The sequence below is a fragment of the Pseudophryne corroboree genome, chromosome 12 (genome assembly GCF_028390025.1).
Source record: "Pseudophryne corroboree isolate aPseCor3 chromosome 12, aPseCor3.hap2, whole genome shotgun sequence".
NCBI lineage: Eukaryota > Metazoa > Chordata > Amphibia > Anura > Myobatrachidae > Pseudophryne > Pseudophryne corroboree.
Genome location: NC_086455.1, coordinates 173,234,778 through 173,251,979, shown reverse-complemented (window position 1 = coordinate 173,251,979; position 17,202 = coordinate 173,234,778). Strand labels below are relative to the sequence as shown.

At 46.3% G+C, this 17,202-nt stretch overlaps 1 protein-coding gene across 2 annotated transcripts in view; it reads right to left on the bottom strand.

Annotated features, from left to right (window-relative positions):
* TTC7B (tetratricopeptide repeat domain 7B) overlaps positions 1-10,734 on the bottom strand; it is a 144,478-nt gene extending 133,744 nt beyond the window's left edge. Inside the window, exon 1 of one of the 2 annotated variants that reach the window (XM_063948600.1) lies at positions 10,465-10,734. In XM_063948600.1, coding sequence (XP_063804670.1) covers positions 10,465-10,585 — 121 coding nt within the window. In that variant the 5' untranslated portion in view covers positions 10,586-10,734. The remainder of the gene's footprint in view (positions 1-10,464) is intronic. The other variant, XM_063948601.1, reaches the window with a different exon arrangement.
* Positions 10,735-17,202: the final 6,468 nt, after the last annotated feature.

Below are 17,202 nucleotides of genomic sequence, written 5' to 3'. Positions count from 1 at the left end.
TATAAAAAATATTGGCTAAAATGACCTTCAGGCTGTGTGTATAAGGTGTATATGTAACATAAATGCATTCTGTGCTTAGATTTAGGTCCCATCACCATGATATCTCATTATGGTATGCAATTATTCCAAACTACGGAAAAATCCGATATCCAAAATACTTCTGGTCCCAAGCATTTTGGATAAGGGATACTCAACCTGTACATGAAAAATTGTTCTATTTATAGTATAATAAGAATAAACTCAATTCTGCTTGGTAAATTAGAGAAGCAATGTTCTCACACATTCTTTAAAAGTTAAAAGGACATGCAATGAATGATTAAAAAACACCAGATTTAGAATTTTGGAAAAGGGATACTCAACCTACATATATATATATATATATATATATATATATATATATATATATACACACACACACACATATTATATATATATATATATCTATATATATACACATACATACATATATATATATATATACACACACACACACACACACACACATATATATATATATATATATATATATATACACACACACATATACATACACGCACACATTTGTTGAATGAGATAAATGTCAACTTTACCCTTTAAAATAGCAATAGTCGTACAGAAGATTGTTTGTATAAATAGTTAAATGATGTACCATATATTTCCAGTTATGTTTATGCTTAATATTTAGCAAGACAGGCATATGTTTTTATAACTACAATCACATACTATAACTGTTACACAAAGAATATACATTATACTCTGTGCAGTATAACAATAAACATTTAACAAATCTCAATATTACAAAGTAAATCAGAGAAATAATGTTTGCCACGTAATTTATGTGGCTCTGCCACTGTACACAGCACTAAGTACCCTTGTGACAGGACGGTACCGTACGGAAGCACTCGCCGCTTGCCGCGTCCTGTTGACTGCGCACAGAATGGAAGGTCAAGCCGCGCGAGGCCTGACCACATAGGGGATTCCCGCTTACCGTCAGTAACCGCCTGTTACTGACTCCACCCACTGCGCTGTGGGCGGGTTCTTGCTGCCACCACCAAACTCCTAACCTGCCGTGGCGTTTGGAACCACGGTTCTGCTCTGTATGTGCCGACGCACTGCCTTACCACAGCTGTGTGGTGTTGACGAATCCCCTCTAGCCACTTGCTAGGCCTCTACCGGTAGCTGGCGGAAGGCGGAGCTTGGAGACGTCAGGTGCTTCCCTGGACAGCCGGAGAACGGGGCTAGGTTTGGCCTAACCCTGTAGGTCACAAGATGAAGCAGTCTTCTTGAGGCAAAGGTGTTTATTGCTCAAATAACCTTTAAAAAGGCTCCTCCCTATTGCTAGGGGCAACAGCATACAATCAAGATGTTTTCAGCAGAAGAAGATGTTACAATTACAACTCTGGAGGCACGCAGGTCTCCTTTTTATGTCAGTTTTCCACACAGTACCACAGGGGGGTAAGCCCTCCCTGTCTTCTCCAACCAATCAGGTTATTTTACAAAATACCAATAAATTACATTTTACAAGGATATAAGTGCAATAAAACAATATCCTCCTTCCTGTCACCCAGACAACGTTTGGTATCAGATTAACATTCACTATTGATAAATTTATCACATATCTTCAAAATACAAATGTGTCTGGTCATTCCCATCTGCAGGCAATCCCAGTGTTCAAGATTACAACAGGAATAGCTACAATACAAACAAACAAACAGTCTTCCTTCCTTTATCTGCCATTCGGATCGTATATCACTTACATCCCCTACATGAAACAGATTCCAAGCCCATAGACCCAGTGATTAGCATCTCTCTCTAAGGAACTTACACATCAAAAGGTATTGTCCTTCACACCTCGCTGCTAGCACAGAGCCCTTAGCATGCCCCTTCCTATTTCCAGAGGATAAGAGTTGCTTATTCAGACAGCTATAGTAACTGCATTTTTTCCTTTAAATACATTTCATTTAAACACGTGTTTCCCTTTAAATATACACCAAGCCTGTCTTGAATATAAAATAAATACATTTAAACATGCCTTCCTGCAATGGTGCACAGAGCACTACATATGACATGTTAAAAGTAAAACACATCATTAAACAAACTTTTAAACAGTCCGTAACATGGCGCCGGGCACGAGGATTAACCCCTTCAGTGTCGCAGACGCCATTACACGTGTGGCTGGCTAGTCTCTCCGGCCACATTCCTCCCCCCCCATTCAAGCGGGTCAACCAGGGACCCATGTCCCAACGATTTGGGTCCTGGTCCCGCAGTCCCTTGTGTTGAAGGGGACGCTACCTAGGGTGTGTAGGCTCTGGCCTAGACGGTTCATCCATAGTGCAGTGGGCCTCTCTTCGTGGGTGCACAATGTTCAAATAGTCCACCTGAAGTCCAAGTTCAAGGCTCCGCCACAAAAGTCTGTCCAATTTCCCCAAGGTAGGTTGCAGCCACCTAACAGGTAGGTGGTAAGTCACCACGGTGGGGGGCCGGTTGCAAACAAGTGCCACCCACGGTGTCCCAACTGTGGCATACCCCACCTCCCACAATAGCAGTATACTGCTCAACCAGGCCACAGGGTGCTCCTGCCCATATGGCTCTTTCTGGCTCGGTACTGCTCCCAGTCCGTGCAGTGGCGCAATAGTTCGTAACACACAGTCCTGGTCAAGAATGTGCGCCATCAGCACTGGAGCGGGTACCCGAGCCTCCTTCAATGACTGGAATGCCAACTCGCAAGCGGGTGCAAAGTCCACTGACTTGGGAATGCCCTTCCTAGCCATCTCTGTCAAGGGGTTCACTACAGGACTAAAGTCAATGACAACATGTCCGTAGGGCCTTACAGGTTCTAAGGTCAGTACCGGTCTGGGTGATGTGGGTCGGGGACAGCCTCTGGTTGCCTCCACCCCCTCTGGGTTGGGCCTACCCCTGTCTCCTCCCACATGGTGCCCCAGGCACTGCACCTCCGTCATACCCATCTGGCAACTGTCTGCCCTAACTGTCAGACCTGCCCTCCAATCCTCCTCCGTCGACCTATGACTCGGGAAACCTACCCTGTCACCTAGGCCTACTACTCCCTCCTCGTCCGCTACCTGGGCCACAGTGATGGCGGCAAGACCACCAGCCTCTGGATCCTGTGTGGCATCCACTACAGGGAGGCTGCGTGTCTTCCCCGATCTACTGCGCACAGGCAGGGGACCTGCTATGTCCACAGCAACTTGCTGCAAGGGTTCTCCTATGGGCAGAGGCCCAGAGACAACACAACCGCTGGAGTGCCCCGGCTGCCAACGCATGGCACCAGCCTTACATGTGGTCTGGGCGTCATCCGACATTCCAGACCAGGGTAAGCTCTGTGTCAGGCACTTCAGGGTATGGTCTGTCTCCGGGTTACTGTCCAAAGGGGTTTCGCTGGCAACCGACACCGGCTGCACAGGAAAGTTCCCTGGGGGGACCAGTTGGACACATTCCCTATCTGGTCTATCCCCTCCCACTTTCCTGGCTACCCTGTACCTTAACCCTTCCCGCCAGGTCAACCTCCCCGCCCCAACCCTGTCAAGGCCGCTGCCAGAGTGGCGCCTCATGCCTTTCGGGGACGGGTCAGAGAGTTGAGTCTCCCTAAACTACTGCCTGTGGCCCTCAATCTCTCCTAAATTGGGACACACTACAGGGGGATCTAGGTGGGGACTACTAGGGTCAGTCTGGTAGGGGTCAGTCATGGAAAAGTCAGTGTGGTTTCTCATACTCACCGCCGGAGTTGGCAAACCACTTGGGTCAGGAGCATCATTGGGCACCCCCACAGGATCACACGAGCTGGAACCGACATCCTCTGCGTTGCTAGGGGACGTAGGCATACCAGAGGCAAAAGGCATGCGGGGTCGATGTACTGATCTAGCAGCTGTGATCTTTTCCTCTGGGCTGGTTGATGCTGTGGTTGGCTGTGCTGGCAGTTGTCTAGCAGCTGTAGTCGTTTCCTCTGGGCTGGGCTGTGCTGGAGTAGCTGATGTCAACGGTGGTTTTGGAACTTGACTCCGGGGAATGGCGCCAACAAACATAGTGACGATCCCACCACCCAGATCATTTCCTAGGACCACATCAGTTGGGAGACCATCCATGACGGCAACTTCTCGCAACTCTGGTCCAGCTCCCCAGTCCAGGTAGACTCTTGCCATGGGAACCGCTTTTTCTGTTCCTTCTGCCAGGGTGATCGTGGCAGTGCGACCCTGCAATATTGCAGCAGGATCTATAAGGTGGGGGCTCACCACAGTGATTGAGGCCCCAGAGTCTCTTAGGCCTTCTCCCTGCAGGGGTCCCACGTGGACTGGCTGCAGGTGCCTCCACATGTTGTGTAGGGGCTGTTTGGCCATGCAGGTGACTCTCTCCGCAGAGTGCACCTGTCTCTCGCCACACTCCATCGGACTGACTGGAGGGGGAACAGTCTCTGTAGGCTCATCTCCTCTCGACAAACAAGCGATCCGGGCTCCAGCACTCGGATTTGGGGCACGAGTCTGGGGTGCTTGGGATGCAGGACAGTTCATCCTCAGATGTCCGATTTTCCCACAGCCGTAGCACTTCTTCTCCAGTCGTGGCACCGATGATCTCTGATCAGTTGCAGGGACGCTGCGGTGCGGTTGCTGGCCAAGAGCACCCGGGTTGGAAGATGCTTGTCTTTGGGGGTGATGAGCTGAAGAGGGTGGTCCCCTTGGTGGTACAGTCTGTTGGAGCTGGCTGCTGGCGGGGCGCTTCTGCCCCCGTGGCCGAATTGCCACATATTTGTCGGCTAATTGGGCAGCCATTTTTAAGCTGGGTGGCTCCCGATCTAGCACCCACTCCTTCACTTCTTGGGCGCACCTGCGGTAGAACTGCTCCCTGCAGATCAGGTCGATCAGTGCGTCCCACGTAGTGGCTTCCGAATCCTTCACCCACTTCACCACGTACTGCCGCAGCTGGTTGGCGAACTGCTCATGGGTGCTGCTAGGATTCTTGGGCAAGTCTCTGAACTTCTTCCTGTAAGACTCTGGAGTGATGAAGAATCGCTGGAGGAGGGCCTTCGCGACTTCGTCGTAGTTCCCACAGTCCTCCGTGGCCACTCCTCGATAGGCCTCCAAGGCCTCTCCATGCAGAGTGGGCACAAGGTGTCTCACCCACTCTGACTTGGGTAGATCGTGTAGTTTACAAGTCCTTTCAAAAACTTGCAAATGTCCATCAATGTCCCCATCTGTGTACAACAGCTGACAACGGCTCCCGGGGTACCACGGCCTGTGGTGCCCGCTCCGCATGCCACATCCGAATGACAAGCATGCGTTCTTGCTCCGTTGCCCTTTCCCCCAATTCCGCTAGCCGATCTGCTAGGGTATCCGGGTCGCCCCCCCTGGGACGTTGGGATCCTGGCCCTGCTAGGGATTGCTGGGAAACATTGCTGCTGTGAGAGAGGGCGGGGCTTGTGGTTCTCACCGGTTCCTCACGAAGGTCCACTGGTGGGCCGTCCTCTGCGATGCTGACGCCGTCAGTGCTTTCCACCTCCGCCCGATGAGACTCCTCCCAGCTCCTGAGCGCCGCCTGCATGACGCTCCTGGACGCGTTGGAAGGGATTTCCACACCCTTCCCCTGGCATACGATCTCCAGATCCTCCTTGGACATTCCGCTGAATTCCGCCATCTTGTGCGTTCTCCAGCGCTGCAGTTACTCCTCTCCTGAGTAACTCGGCTTCTCCAATCGGGTGATGAAAAGCCGCCTGGGATTATCCCACCACTATGCCACCAATTTCTGTGACAGGACGGTACCGTACGGAAGCACTCGCCGCTTGCCGCGTCCCGTTGACTGCGCACAGAATGGAAGGTCAAGCCGCACGAGGCCTGACCACATAGGGGATTCCCGCTTACCGTCAGTAACCGCCTGTTACTGACTCCACCCACTGCGCTGTGGGCGGGTTCTTGCTGCCACCACCAAACTCCTAACCTGCCGTGGCGTTTGGAACCACGGTTCTGCTCTGTATGTGCCGACGCACTGCCTTACCACAGCTGTGTGGTGTTGACGAATCCCCTCTAGCCACTTGCTAGGCCTCTACCGGTAGCTGGCGGAAGGCGGAGCTTGGAGACGTCAGGTGCTTCCCTGGACAGCCGGAGAACGGGGCTAGGTTTGGCCTAACCCTGTAGGTCACAAGATGAAGCAGTCTTCTTGAGGCAAAGGTGTTTATTGCTCAAATAACCTTTAAAAAGGCTCCTCCCTATTGCTAGGGGCAACAGCATACAATCAAGATGTTTTCAGCAGAAGAAGATGTTACAATTACAACTCTGGAGGCACGCAGGTCTCCTTTTTATGTCAGTTTTCCACACAGTACCACAGGGGGGTAAGCCCTCCCTGTCTTCTCCAACCAATCAGGTTATTTTACAAAATACCAATAAATTACATTTTACAAGGATATAAGTGCAATAAAACAATATCCTCCTTCCTGTCACCCAGACAACGTTTGGTATCAGATTAACATTCACTATTGATAAATTTATCACATATCTTCAAAATACAAATGTGTCTGGTCATTCCCATCTGCAGGCAATCCCAGTGTTCAAGATTACAACAGGAATAGCTACAATACAAACAAACAGTCTTCCTTCCTTTATCTGCCATTCGGATCGTATATCACTTACATCCCCTACATGAAACAGATTCCAAGCCCATAGACCCAGTGATTAGCATCTCTCTCTAAGGAACTTACACATCAAAAGGTATTGTCCTTCACACCTCGCTGCTAGCACAGAGCCCTTAGCATGCCCCTTTCTATTTCCAGAGGATAAGAGTTGCTTATTCAGACAGCTATAGTAACTGCATTTTTTCCTTTAAATACATTTCATTTAAACACGTGTTTCCCTTTAAATATACACCAAGCCTGTCTTGAATATAAAATAAATACATTTAAACATGCCTTCCTGCAATGGTGCACAGAGCACTACATATGACATGTTAAAAGTAAAACACATCATTAAACAAACTTTTAAACAGTCCGTAACATGGCGCCGGGCACGAGGATTAACCCCTTCAGTGTCGCAGACGCCATTACACGTGTGGCTGGCTAGTCTCTCCGGCCACAACCCTATTCAGTAAGAGTTGCAGATTCTGCTTCTATAGCATGCTGGCTGCCGCCGACTGCAGTCGCTGAGTCCAGAATTAATGATGATCCCCTGCATACGCTGCATATGCAGGCAATCCGCTGCCATTTTGTTCATCGGAGCTGCTGCACGCAACTTCACACAGCCGCCCCAAAAATGGTCCGGCCACACCGAAAAACTTCAAAAATTGTGTCAGTGCGGGGGGGGGGGGGGGGGGGGGGAGCGCTTACTTCTGCATCCCCGTGGACGGCTTCAACTTTATAAGTAGTGTGCTTCCGCATGGGTGCGGTGTCCCTTCTGTACTAGCCGGCTGTCTCTTCACTGGTGATGCATTACTGGGAGGAGGCATCGCATTCCAGGGCCACAGTCATGCCCCCTCCCTGTAATGCATCACCAGCGAAGAGACAGCCAGCTAGTACAGAAGGGACACCGCACCCATGCGGAAGCAAGCACTCCCCAGCACCAGCACCTCCAGCATGTTTAGGGGGTCAAGCTGCCCCGTTGCCCCACCCCCGTTCCGACAACTCAGCTTATAGTACCTAAAAAATACACAGATATATGGGTGTATGAGGTAACAGCTCTGTATAGATATATGGGTGTATGAGGTAACAGCTGTGTATAGCTATATGGGTGTATGAGGTAATAGTCCTGTATAGATATATGGGTGTATGAGGTAACAGTCCTGTATAGATATATGAGTGTATGAGGTAATAGTCCTGTATAGATATATGGGTGTATGAGGTAACAGTCCTGTATAGATATATGGGTGTATGAGGTAACAGCTCTGTATAGATATATGAGCGTATGAGGTAATAGTCCTGTATAGATATATGGGTGTATGAGGTAACAGTCCTGTATAGATATATGGGTGTATGAGGTAACAGCCCTGTATAGATATATGGGTGTATGAGGTAACAGCTCTGTATAGATATATGGGTGTATGAGGTAACAGCTGTGTATAGCTATATGGGTGTATGAGGTAACAGTCCTGTATAGATATATGGGTGTATGAGGTAACAGCCCTGTATAGATATATGGGTGTATGAGGTAACAGCTCTGTATAGATATATGGGTGTATGAGGTAACAGCTCTATATAGATATATGGGTGTGTGGGGTAACAGCTCTGTATAGATATATGGGTGTATGAGGTAACAGCTCTGTATAGATATATGGGTGTATGAGGTAACAGCTCTGTATAGATATATGGGTGTATGAGGTAACAGCTCTGTATAGATATATGGGTGTATGAGGTAATAGTCCTGTATAGATATATGGGTGTATGGGGTAACAGTCCTGTATAGATATATGGGTGTATGGGGTAACAGCTCTGTATAGATATATGGGTGTATGAGGTAACAGCCCTGTAGAGATATATGGGTGTATGAGGTAATAGCCCTGTATAGATATATGGGTGTATGAGATAATAGTCCTGTATAGATATATGGGTGTATGAGGTAATAGCCCTGTATAGATATATGGGTGTATGAGGTAATAGCCCTGTATAGATATATGGGTGTATGAGGTAATAGCCCTGTATCGATATATGGGTGTATGAGGTAACAGTCCTGTATAGATATATGGGTGTATGAGGTAACAGCCCTGTACATATATATGGGTGTATGGGGTAACAGCCCTGTATAGATATAAGGGTGTATGAGGTAACAGCTCTGTATAGATATATGGGTGTATGAGGTAACAGCTCTGTATAGCTATATGGGTGTATGAGGTAACAGTCCTGTATAGATATATGGGTGTATGAGGTAATAGTCCTGTATAGATATATGGGTGTATGGGGTAACAGCTCTGTATAGATATATGGGTGTATGAGGTACAGCTCTGTATAGATATATGGGTGTATGAGGTAACAGCTCTGTATAGATATATGGGTGTGTGAGGTACAGTCCTGTATAGATATATGGGTGTATGAGGTAATAGCTCTGTATAGATATATGGGTGTATGAGGTACAGCTCTGTATAGATATATGAGTGTATGAGGTAATAGTCCTGTATAGATATATGGGTGTATGAGGAAACAGTCCTGTATAGATATATGGGTGTATGAGGTAATAGTCCTGTATAGATATATGGGTGTATGAGGTAACAGTCCTGTATAGATATATGGGTGTATGAGGTAATAGCTCTGTATAGATATATGGGTGTATGAGGTACAGCTCTGTATAGATATATGGGTGTATGAGGTAATAGTCCTGTATAGATATATGGGTGTATGAGGTAATAGTCCTGTATAGATATATGGGTGTATGAGGTACAGCTCTGTATAGATATATGGGTGTATGAGGTTACAGCTCTGTATAGATATATGGGTGTATGAGGTACAGCTCTGTATAGATATATGGGTGTATGAGGTAACAGCCCTGTATAGATATATGAGTGTATGAGGTAATAGTCCTGTATAGATATATGGGTGTTTGAGGTAGCAGCCCTGTATAGATATATGGGTGTATGAGGTAATAGTCCTGTATAGATATATGGGTGTATGAGGTAACAGTCCTGTATAGATATATGGGTGTATGAGGTACAGCTGTGTATAGATATATGGGTATGAGGTAATACTGGGTGTATGAGGTAATACTCCTGTATAGATATATGGGTGTATGAGGTAACAGTCCTGTACAGATATATGGGTGTATGAGGTAATAGCTCTGTATAGATATATGGGTGTATGAGGTAACAGTCCTGTACAGATATATGGGTGTATGAGGTAATAGCTCTGTATAGATATATGGGTGTATGAGGTACAGCTCTGTATAGATATATGGGTGTATGAGGTAATAATCCTGTATAGATATATGGGTGTATGAGGTAATAGTCCTGTATAGATATATGGGTGTATGAGGTAACAGCCCTGTATAGATATATGGGTGTATGAGGTAATAGTCCTGTATAGATATATGGGTGTATGAGGTAGCAGCCCTGTATAGATATATGGGTGTATGAGGTAGCAGCCCTGTATAGATATATGGGTGTATGATGTAATAGTCCTGTATAGATATATGGGTGTATGAGGTAACAGTCCTGTATAGATATATGGGTGTATGAGGTAACAGTCCTGTATAGATATATGGGTGTATGAGGTAATAGTCCTGTATAGATATATGGGTGTATGAGGTAACAGTCCTGTATAGATATATGGGTGTATGAGGTAACAGTCCTGTATAGATATATGGGTGTATGAGGTAACAGTCCTGTATAGATATATGGGTGTATGAGGTAACACTCAGTCCTGTATAGATATATGGGTGTATGGGGTAACAGCCCTGTATCTCTATAGTGAATGGTGACAGCTCTGTGTATATATGGTCCCCCGGGTAGGCCGCACACTGATCCCCGGCCTTTCCTGCAGACGCGTACCGTTGGAGATGAGCTTGGCGGACAGCTGCTTGACGAGCTCATGAATCCGGTCCCACTGGCACTCGGAGCGGCAGCGCTCAATCTCCACCTCCAGCCGGGAGCCGGCTTTCTTAGCTGCCATATCTGACAGGAGCTGCGAGGCCCAGACCCAAGCCCCGGGGAAGCAGTGAGCAGCCGCCGGCCGGCAGGACGCTGACTGCGGGAGAGTCAGAGAGAGCGCCCCCGGGCGGGAGAGCGGAGGAACCGCAGCCTGACCGCGGGGGGAACCTCCACCTGGGGAACAGGATAAATCCGTCACCATCCCCATATTACCCCAATAATCCCCACTATATCATCTATACCCGGTGTATTACACATATCACCTCAATAATCCCAATTATTGTATCATATACCCTGTATATTACCTCAATAATCTCCACTATAATATCATATACCCTGTGTATTACACATATTACCCCAATAATCCCCACTATAATATCATATACCCTGTGTATTACACATATCACCTCAATAATCCCAATTATTGTATCATATACCCTGTCTATTACACATATTACCCCAATAATACCCACTATAATATCATATACCCTGTTTATTACACATATCACCTCAATAATCCCATTTATTGTATCATATACCCTGTATATTACACATATTACCCCAATAATCCCCACTATAATATACCCTGTGTATTACACATATCACCTAAATAATCCCACTTATTGTATCATATACCCTGTATATTACACATATTACCTCAATAATCCCCACTATAATATCATATACCCTGTGTATTACACATATTACCTCAATAATCCCCACTATAATATCATATACCCTGTGTATTACACATATTACCTCAATAATCCCCATTATAGTATCATATACCCTGTCTATTACACATATTACCCCAATAATACCCACTATAATATCATATACCCTGTTTATTTCACATATTACCTCAATAATCCCCGCTATAATATCATATACCCTGTGTATTACACATATTACCTCAATAATCCCCATTATAGTATCATATACCCTGTCTATTACACATATTACCCCAATAACACCCACTATAATATCATATATCCTGTGTATTACACATATCACCTCAATAATCCCATTTATTGTATCATATACCCTGTATATTACACATATTACCCCAATAATCCCCACTATAATATACCCAGTGTATTACACATATCACCTCAATAATCCCATTTATTGTATCATATACCCTGTATATTACACATATTACCCCAATAATCCCCACTATAATATCATATACCCTGTGTATTACACACATTACCTCAATAATCCCCACTATATCATATACCCTGTCTATTACACATATCACCTCAATAATCCCCACTAAAATATATACCCTGTGTATTACACATATCACCTTGATAATCCCAATTATAGTATCATATACCCTGTCTATTACACATATCACCTCAATAATCCCCACTATAATATCATATACCCTGTGTATTACACATATTACCACAATAATCCCCACTATAATATCATATACCCTGTGTATTACGCATATTACCACAATAATCCCCACTATAATATCATATACCCTGTGTATTACAGATATTACCTCAATAATCCCCACTATAATATCATATACCCTGTGTATTACACATATTACCCCAATAACCCCCACTATAATATCATACACCCTGTGTATTACACATATTACCTCAATAATCCCAATTATAGTATCATATACCCTGTGTATTACACATATTACCTCAATAATCCCAATTATAGTATCATATACACTGTGTATTACACATATTACCACAATAATCCCCACTATAATATCATATACCCTGTGTATTACAGATATTACCCCAATAATCCCCACTATAATATCATATACCCTGTGTATTACACATATTACCCCAATAACCCCCACTATAATATCATACACCCTGTGTATTACACATATTACCCCAATAATCCCCACTATAATATCATATACCCTGTGTATTACACATATTACCACAATAACCCCCACTATAATATCATACACCCTGTGTATTACACATATCACCTCAATAATCCCCACTATAATATCATATACCATGTGTATTACACATATTACCTCAATAATCCCCACTATAATATCATATACCCTGTGTATTACACATATTACCCCAATAATCCCCACTATAATATCATATACCCTGTGTATTACACATATTACCCATATAATCCCCACTATAATATCATATACCCTGTGTATTACACATATCACCTCAATAATCCCCATTATAATATCATATACCCTGTGTATTACACATATTACCTCAATAATCCCCACTATAATATCATATACCCTGTGTATTACACATATTACCCCAATAATCCCCACTATAATATCATATACCCTGTGTATTACAGATATTACCCCAATAACCCCCACTATAATATCATACACCCTGTGTATTACACATATCACCTCAATAATCCCCACTATAATATCATATACCCTGTGTATTACACATATTACCACAATAACTCCCACTATAATATCATACACCCTGTGTATTACACATATCACCTCAATAATCCCCACTATAATATCATATACCCTGTGTATTACACATATTACCTCAATAATCCCCACTATAATATCATATACCCTGTGTATTACACATTTCTCTAACGTCCTAAGTGGATGCTGGGGACTCCGTAAGGACCATGGGGAATAGCGGCTCCGCAGGAGACTGGGCACATCTAAAGAAAGCTTTAGGACTATCTGGTGTGCACTGGCTCCTCCCCCTATGACCCTCCTCCAAGCCTCAGTTAGATCTCTGTGCCCGAACGAGAAGGGTGCACACTAGGGGCTCTCCTGAGCTTCTTAGTGAAAGTTTTAGTTTAGGTTTTTTATTTTCAGTGAGACCTGCTGGCAACAGGCTCACTGCATCGAGGGACTAAGGGGAGAAGAAGCGAACTCACCTGCGTGCAGAGTGGATTGGGCTTCTTAGGCTACTGGACATTAGCTCCAGAGGGACGATCACAGGCCCAGCCTGGATGGGTCCCGGAGCCGCGCCGCCGGACCCCTTACAGAGCCAGAAGAGCGAAGAGGTCCGGAAAATCGGCGGCAGAAGACGTCCTGTCTTCAACAAGGTAGCGCACAGCACTGCAGCTGTGCGCCATTGCTCTCAGCACACTTCACACTCCGGTCACTGAGGGTGCAGGGCGCTGGGGGGGGGGGCGCCCTGAGACGCAATAATAAACACCTTGGATGGCAAAAAAAATGCATCACATATAGCTCCTGGGCTATATGGATGCATTTAACCCCTGCCAAAATACATTAAAAAACGGGAGATAAGGCCGCCGATAAGGGGGCGGAGCCTATCTCCTCAGCACACTGGCGCCATTTTCCCTCACAGCTCCGTTGGAGGGAAGCTCCCTGGCTCTCCCCTGCAGTCACTACACTACAGAAAGGGTTAAAAAAGAGAGGGGGGCACAAATTAGGCGCAGTATTAACTATACAGCAGCTATAAGGGGAAAAACACTTATATAAGGTTATCCCTATATATATATAGCGCTCTGGTGTGTGCTGGCAAACTCTCCCTCTGTCTCCCCAAAGGGCTAGTGGGGTCCTGTCCTCTATCAGAGCATTCCCTGTGTGTGTGCTGTATGTCGGTACTTTTGTGTCGACATGTATGAGGAGAAAAATGATGTGGAGACGGAGCAGATTGCCTGTAATAGTGATGTCACCCCCTAGGGGGTCGACACCTGAGTGGATGAACTGTTGGAAGAAATTACGTGACAGTGTCAGCTCTGTATAAAAGACAGTGGTTGACATGAGACAGCCGGCTACTCAGCTTGTGCCTGTCCAGACGTCTCATAGGCCGTCAGGTGCTCTAAAGCGCCCGTTACCTCAGATGGCAGATATAGACGCCGAAACGGATACTGTCTCCAGTGTCGACGGTGAAGAGACAAATGTGACTTCCAGTAGGGCCACACGTTACATGATTGAGGCAATGAAAAATGTTTTTACACATTTCTGATAATACGAGTACCACCAAAAAGGGGTATTATGTTCGGTGAGGAAAAACTACCTGTAGTTTTCCTGAATCTGAGAAATTAAATGAGGTGTGTGATGATGCGTGGGTTTCCCCCGATAACAACTGATAATTTCTAAAATGTTATTGGCAGTATATCCTTTCCCGCCAGAGGTTAGGGTGCGTTGGGAAACACCCCCTAGGGTGGATAAAGCGCTCACACGCTTGTAAAGGCTCTATCCTCTCCTGAGATGGCCGCCCTTAAGGATCCTGCTGATAGAAAGCAGGAGGGTATCCTAAATGTATTTACACACATACTGGTGTTATACTGCGACCAGCAATCGCCTCAGCCTGGATGTGCAGTGCTGGGGTGGCTTGGTCGGATTCCCTGACTGAAAATATTGATACCCTAGATAGGGTCAGTATATTTTTGCCTATAGAGCATTTGAAAGATGCATTTCTATATATGCGTGATGCACAGCGGAATATTTGCCGACTGGCATCAAGTCTAAGTGCGTTGTCCATTTCTACCAGTAGAGGGTTATGGACACGTCAGTGGTCAGGTGATGCGTATTCCAAACGGCATTTGGAACTATTGCCTTATTAAAGGGAGGAGTTATTTGGGGTCGGTCTTTCAGACCTGGTGGCCACGGCAACAGCTGGGAAATCCTGGGAAGACGCCGTATTATCAGGCGCAGTCTTTTCGTGGATAAGCGGGCAAAAGGTTCCTCATTTCTGCCCCGTGACAGAGGGAGAGGAAAAAGGCTGCAGAAATCAGCCAGTTCCCAGGAACAGAAACCCTCTCCCGCCTCTGCCAAGCCCTCAGTATACGCTGGGGCTTTACAAGCAGAATCAGGCACGGTGGGGGGCCCGTCTCAATGAATTTCAGCGCGCAGTGGGCTCACTCGCAAGTAGACCCCTGGATCCTTCAAGGGATATCTCAGGGGTACAAATTAGAATTCGAGACGTCTCCCCCTCGCCGTTTCCTAAAGTCGGCTTTACCGATGTCTCCTTCTGACAGGGAGACAGTTTTGGAAGCCATTCACAAGCTGTATTCCCAGCAGGTGATAATCAAGATACCCCTCCTGCAACAGGGAACGGGGTATTATTCCACACTGTTGTGGTACCGAAGCCGGACGGCTCGGTGAGACCGATTCTAAATCTAAAATCTTTGAACACTTACATACAGAGGTTCAAATTCAAGATTGAGTCACTCAGAGCAGTGATTGCAAACCTGGAAGAAGGGGACTACATGATGTCTCGGGACATCAAGGATGCTTACCTTCATGTCAAAATTTACCCTTCTCACCAAGGGTACCTCAGGTTTATGGTACAGAACTGTCACTATCAGTTCAGACGCTGCCGTATGGATGGTCCACGGCACCCCGGGTCTTTACCAAGGTAATGGCCGAAATGATGATATTCCTTCAAAGGAAGGGAATTTTAGTTATCCCTTACTTGGACAATTCCCTGATAAGGGTAAGATCCAGGGAACAGTTGGAGGTCGGTGTAGCACTATCTCAGGTAGTGTTGCTGCAGCACGGTTGGATTCTCAATATTCCAAAATCGCAGCTGGTTCCGACGACTTGTCTTCTGTTCCTAGGGATGATCCTGGACACAGTCCAGAAAAAGGTGTTTCTCCCGGAGGAGAAAGCCAGGGAGTTATCCGAGCTAGTCAGGAACCTCCTAAAACCGAGCCAAGTCTCAGTGCATCAATGCACAAGGGTTCTGGGTAAAATGGTGGCTTCCTACGAAGCAATCCCATTCGGCAGATTCCACGCAAGAACTTTCCCGTGGGACCTGCTGGACAAATGGTCCGGGTCGCATCTTCAGATGCATCAGCGGATAACCCTGTCACCAAGGACAAGGGTGTCCCTCCTGTGGTGGTTGCAGAGTGCTCATCTTCTAGAGTGCCGCAGATTCGGCATTCAGGACTGGGTCCTGGTAACCACGGATGCCAGCCTGCGAGGCTGGGGAGCAGTCACACAGGGAAGGAATATCCAGGACTTATGGTCAAGCCTGGAGACATCACTTCACATAAATATCCTGAAGCTAAGGGACATTTACAATGCTCTAAGCTTAGCAAGACCTCTGCTTCAAGGTCAGCCGGTGTTGATCCAGTCGGACAACATCACGGCAGTCACCCACGTAAACAGACAGGGTGGCACAAGAAGCAGGAGGGCAATGGCAGAAGCTGCAAGGATTCTTCGCTGGGCGGAAAATCATGTGATAGCACTGTCAGCAGTATTCATTCCGGGAGTGGACAACTGGGAACCACCCGGGAGAGTGGGGACTTCACCCAGAAGTCTTCCACATGATTATAAACCGTTGGGAAAAACTCGACAGGTATTGCGCCAAGTCCAGGGACCCTCAGGCAATAGCTGTAGACGCTCTGGTAACACCGTGGGTGTACCAGTCAGTGTATGTGTTCCCTCCTCTGCCTCTCATACCCAAGGTACTGAGATTGATAAGATGGAGAGGAGTAAGCACTATATTCGTGGCTCCGGATTGGCCAAGAAGGATTTGGTAGCCGGAACTTCAAGAGATGCTCACGGAGGATCCGGGGCCTCTACCTCTAAGAAGGGACCTGCTCCAGCAAGGACCCTGTCTGTTCCAAGACTTACCGCGGCTGCGTTTGACGGCATGGCGGTTGAACGCCGGATCCTGAAGGAAAAAAGGCATTCCGGATGAAGTCATCCCTATC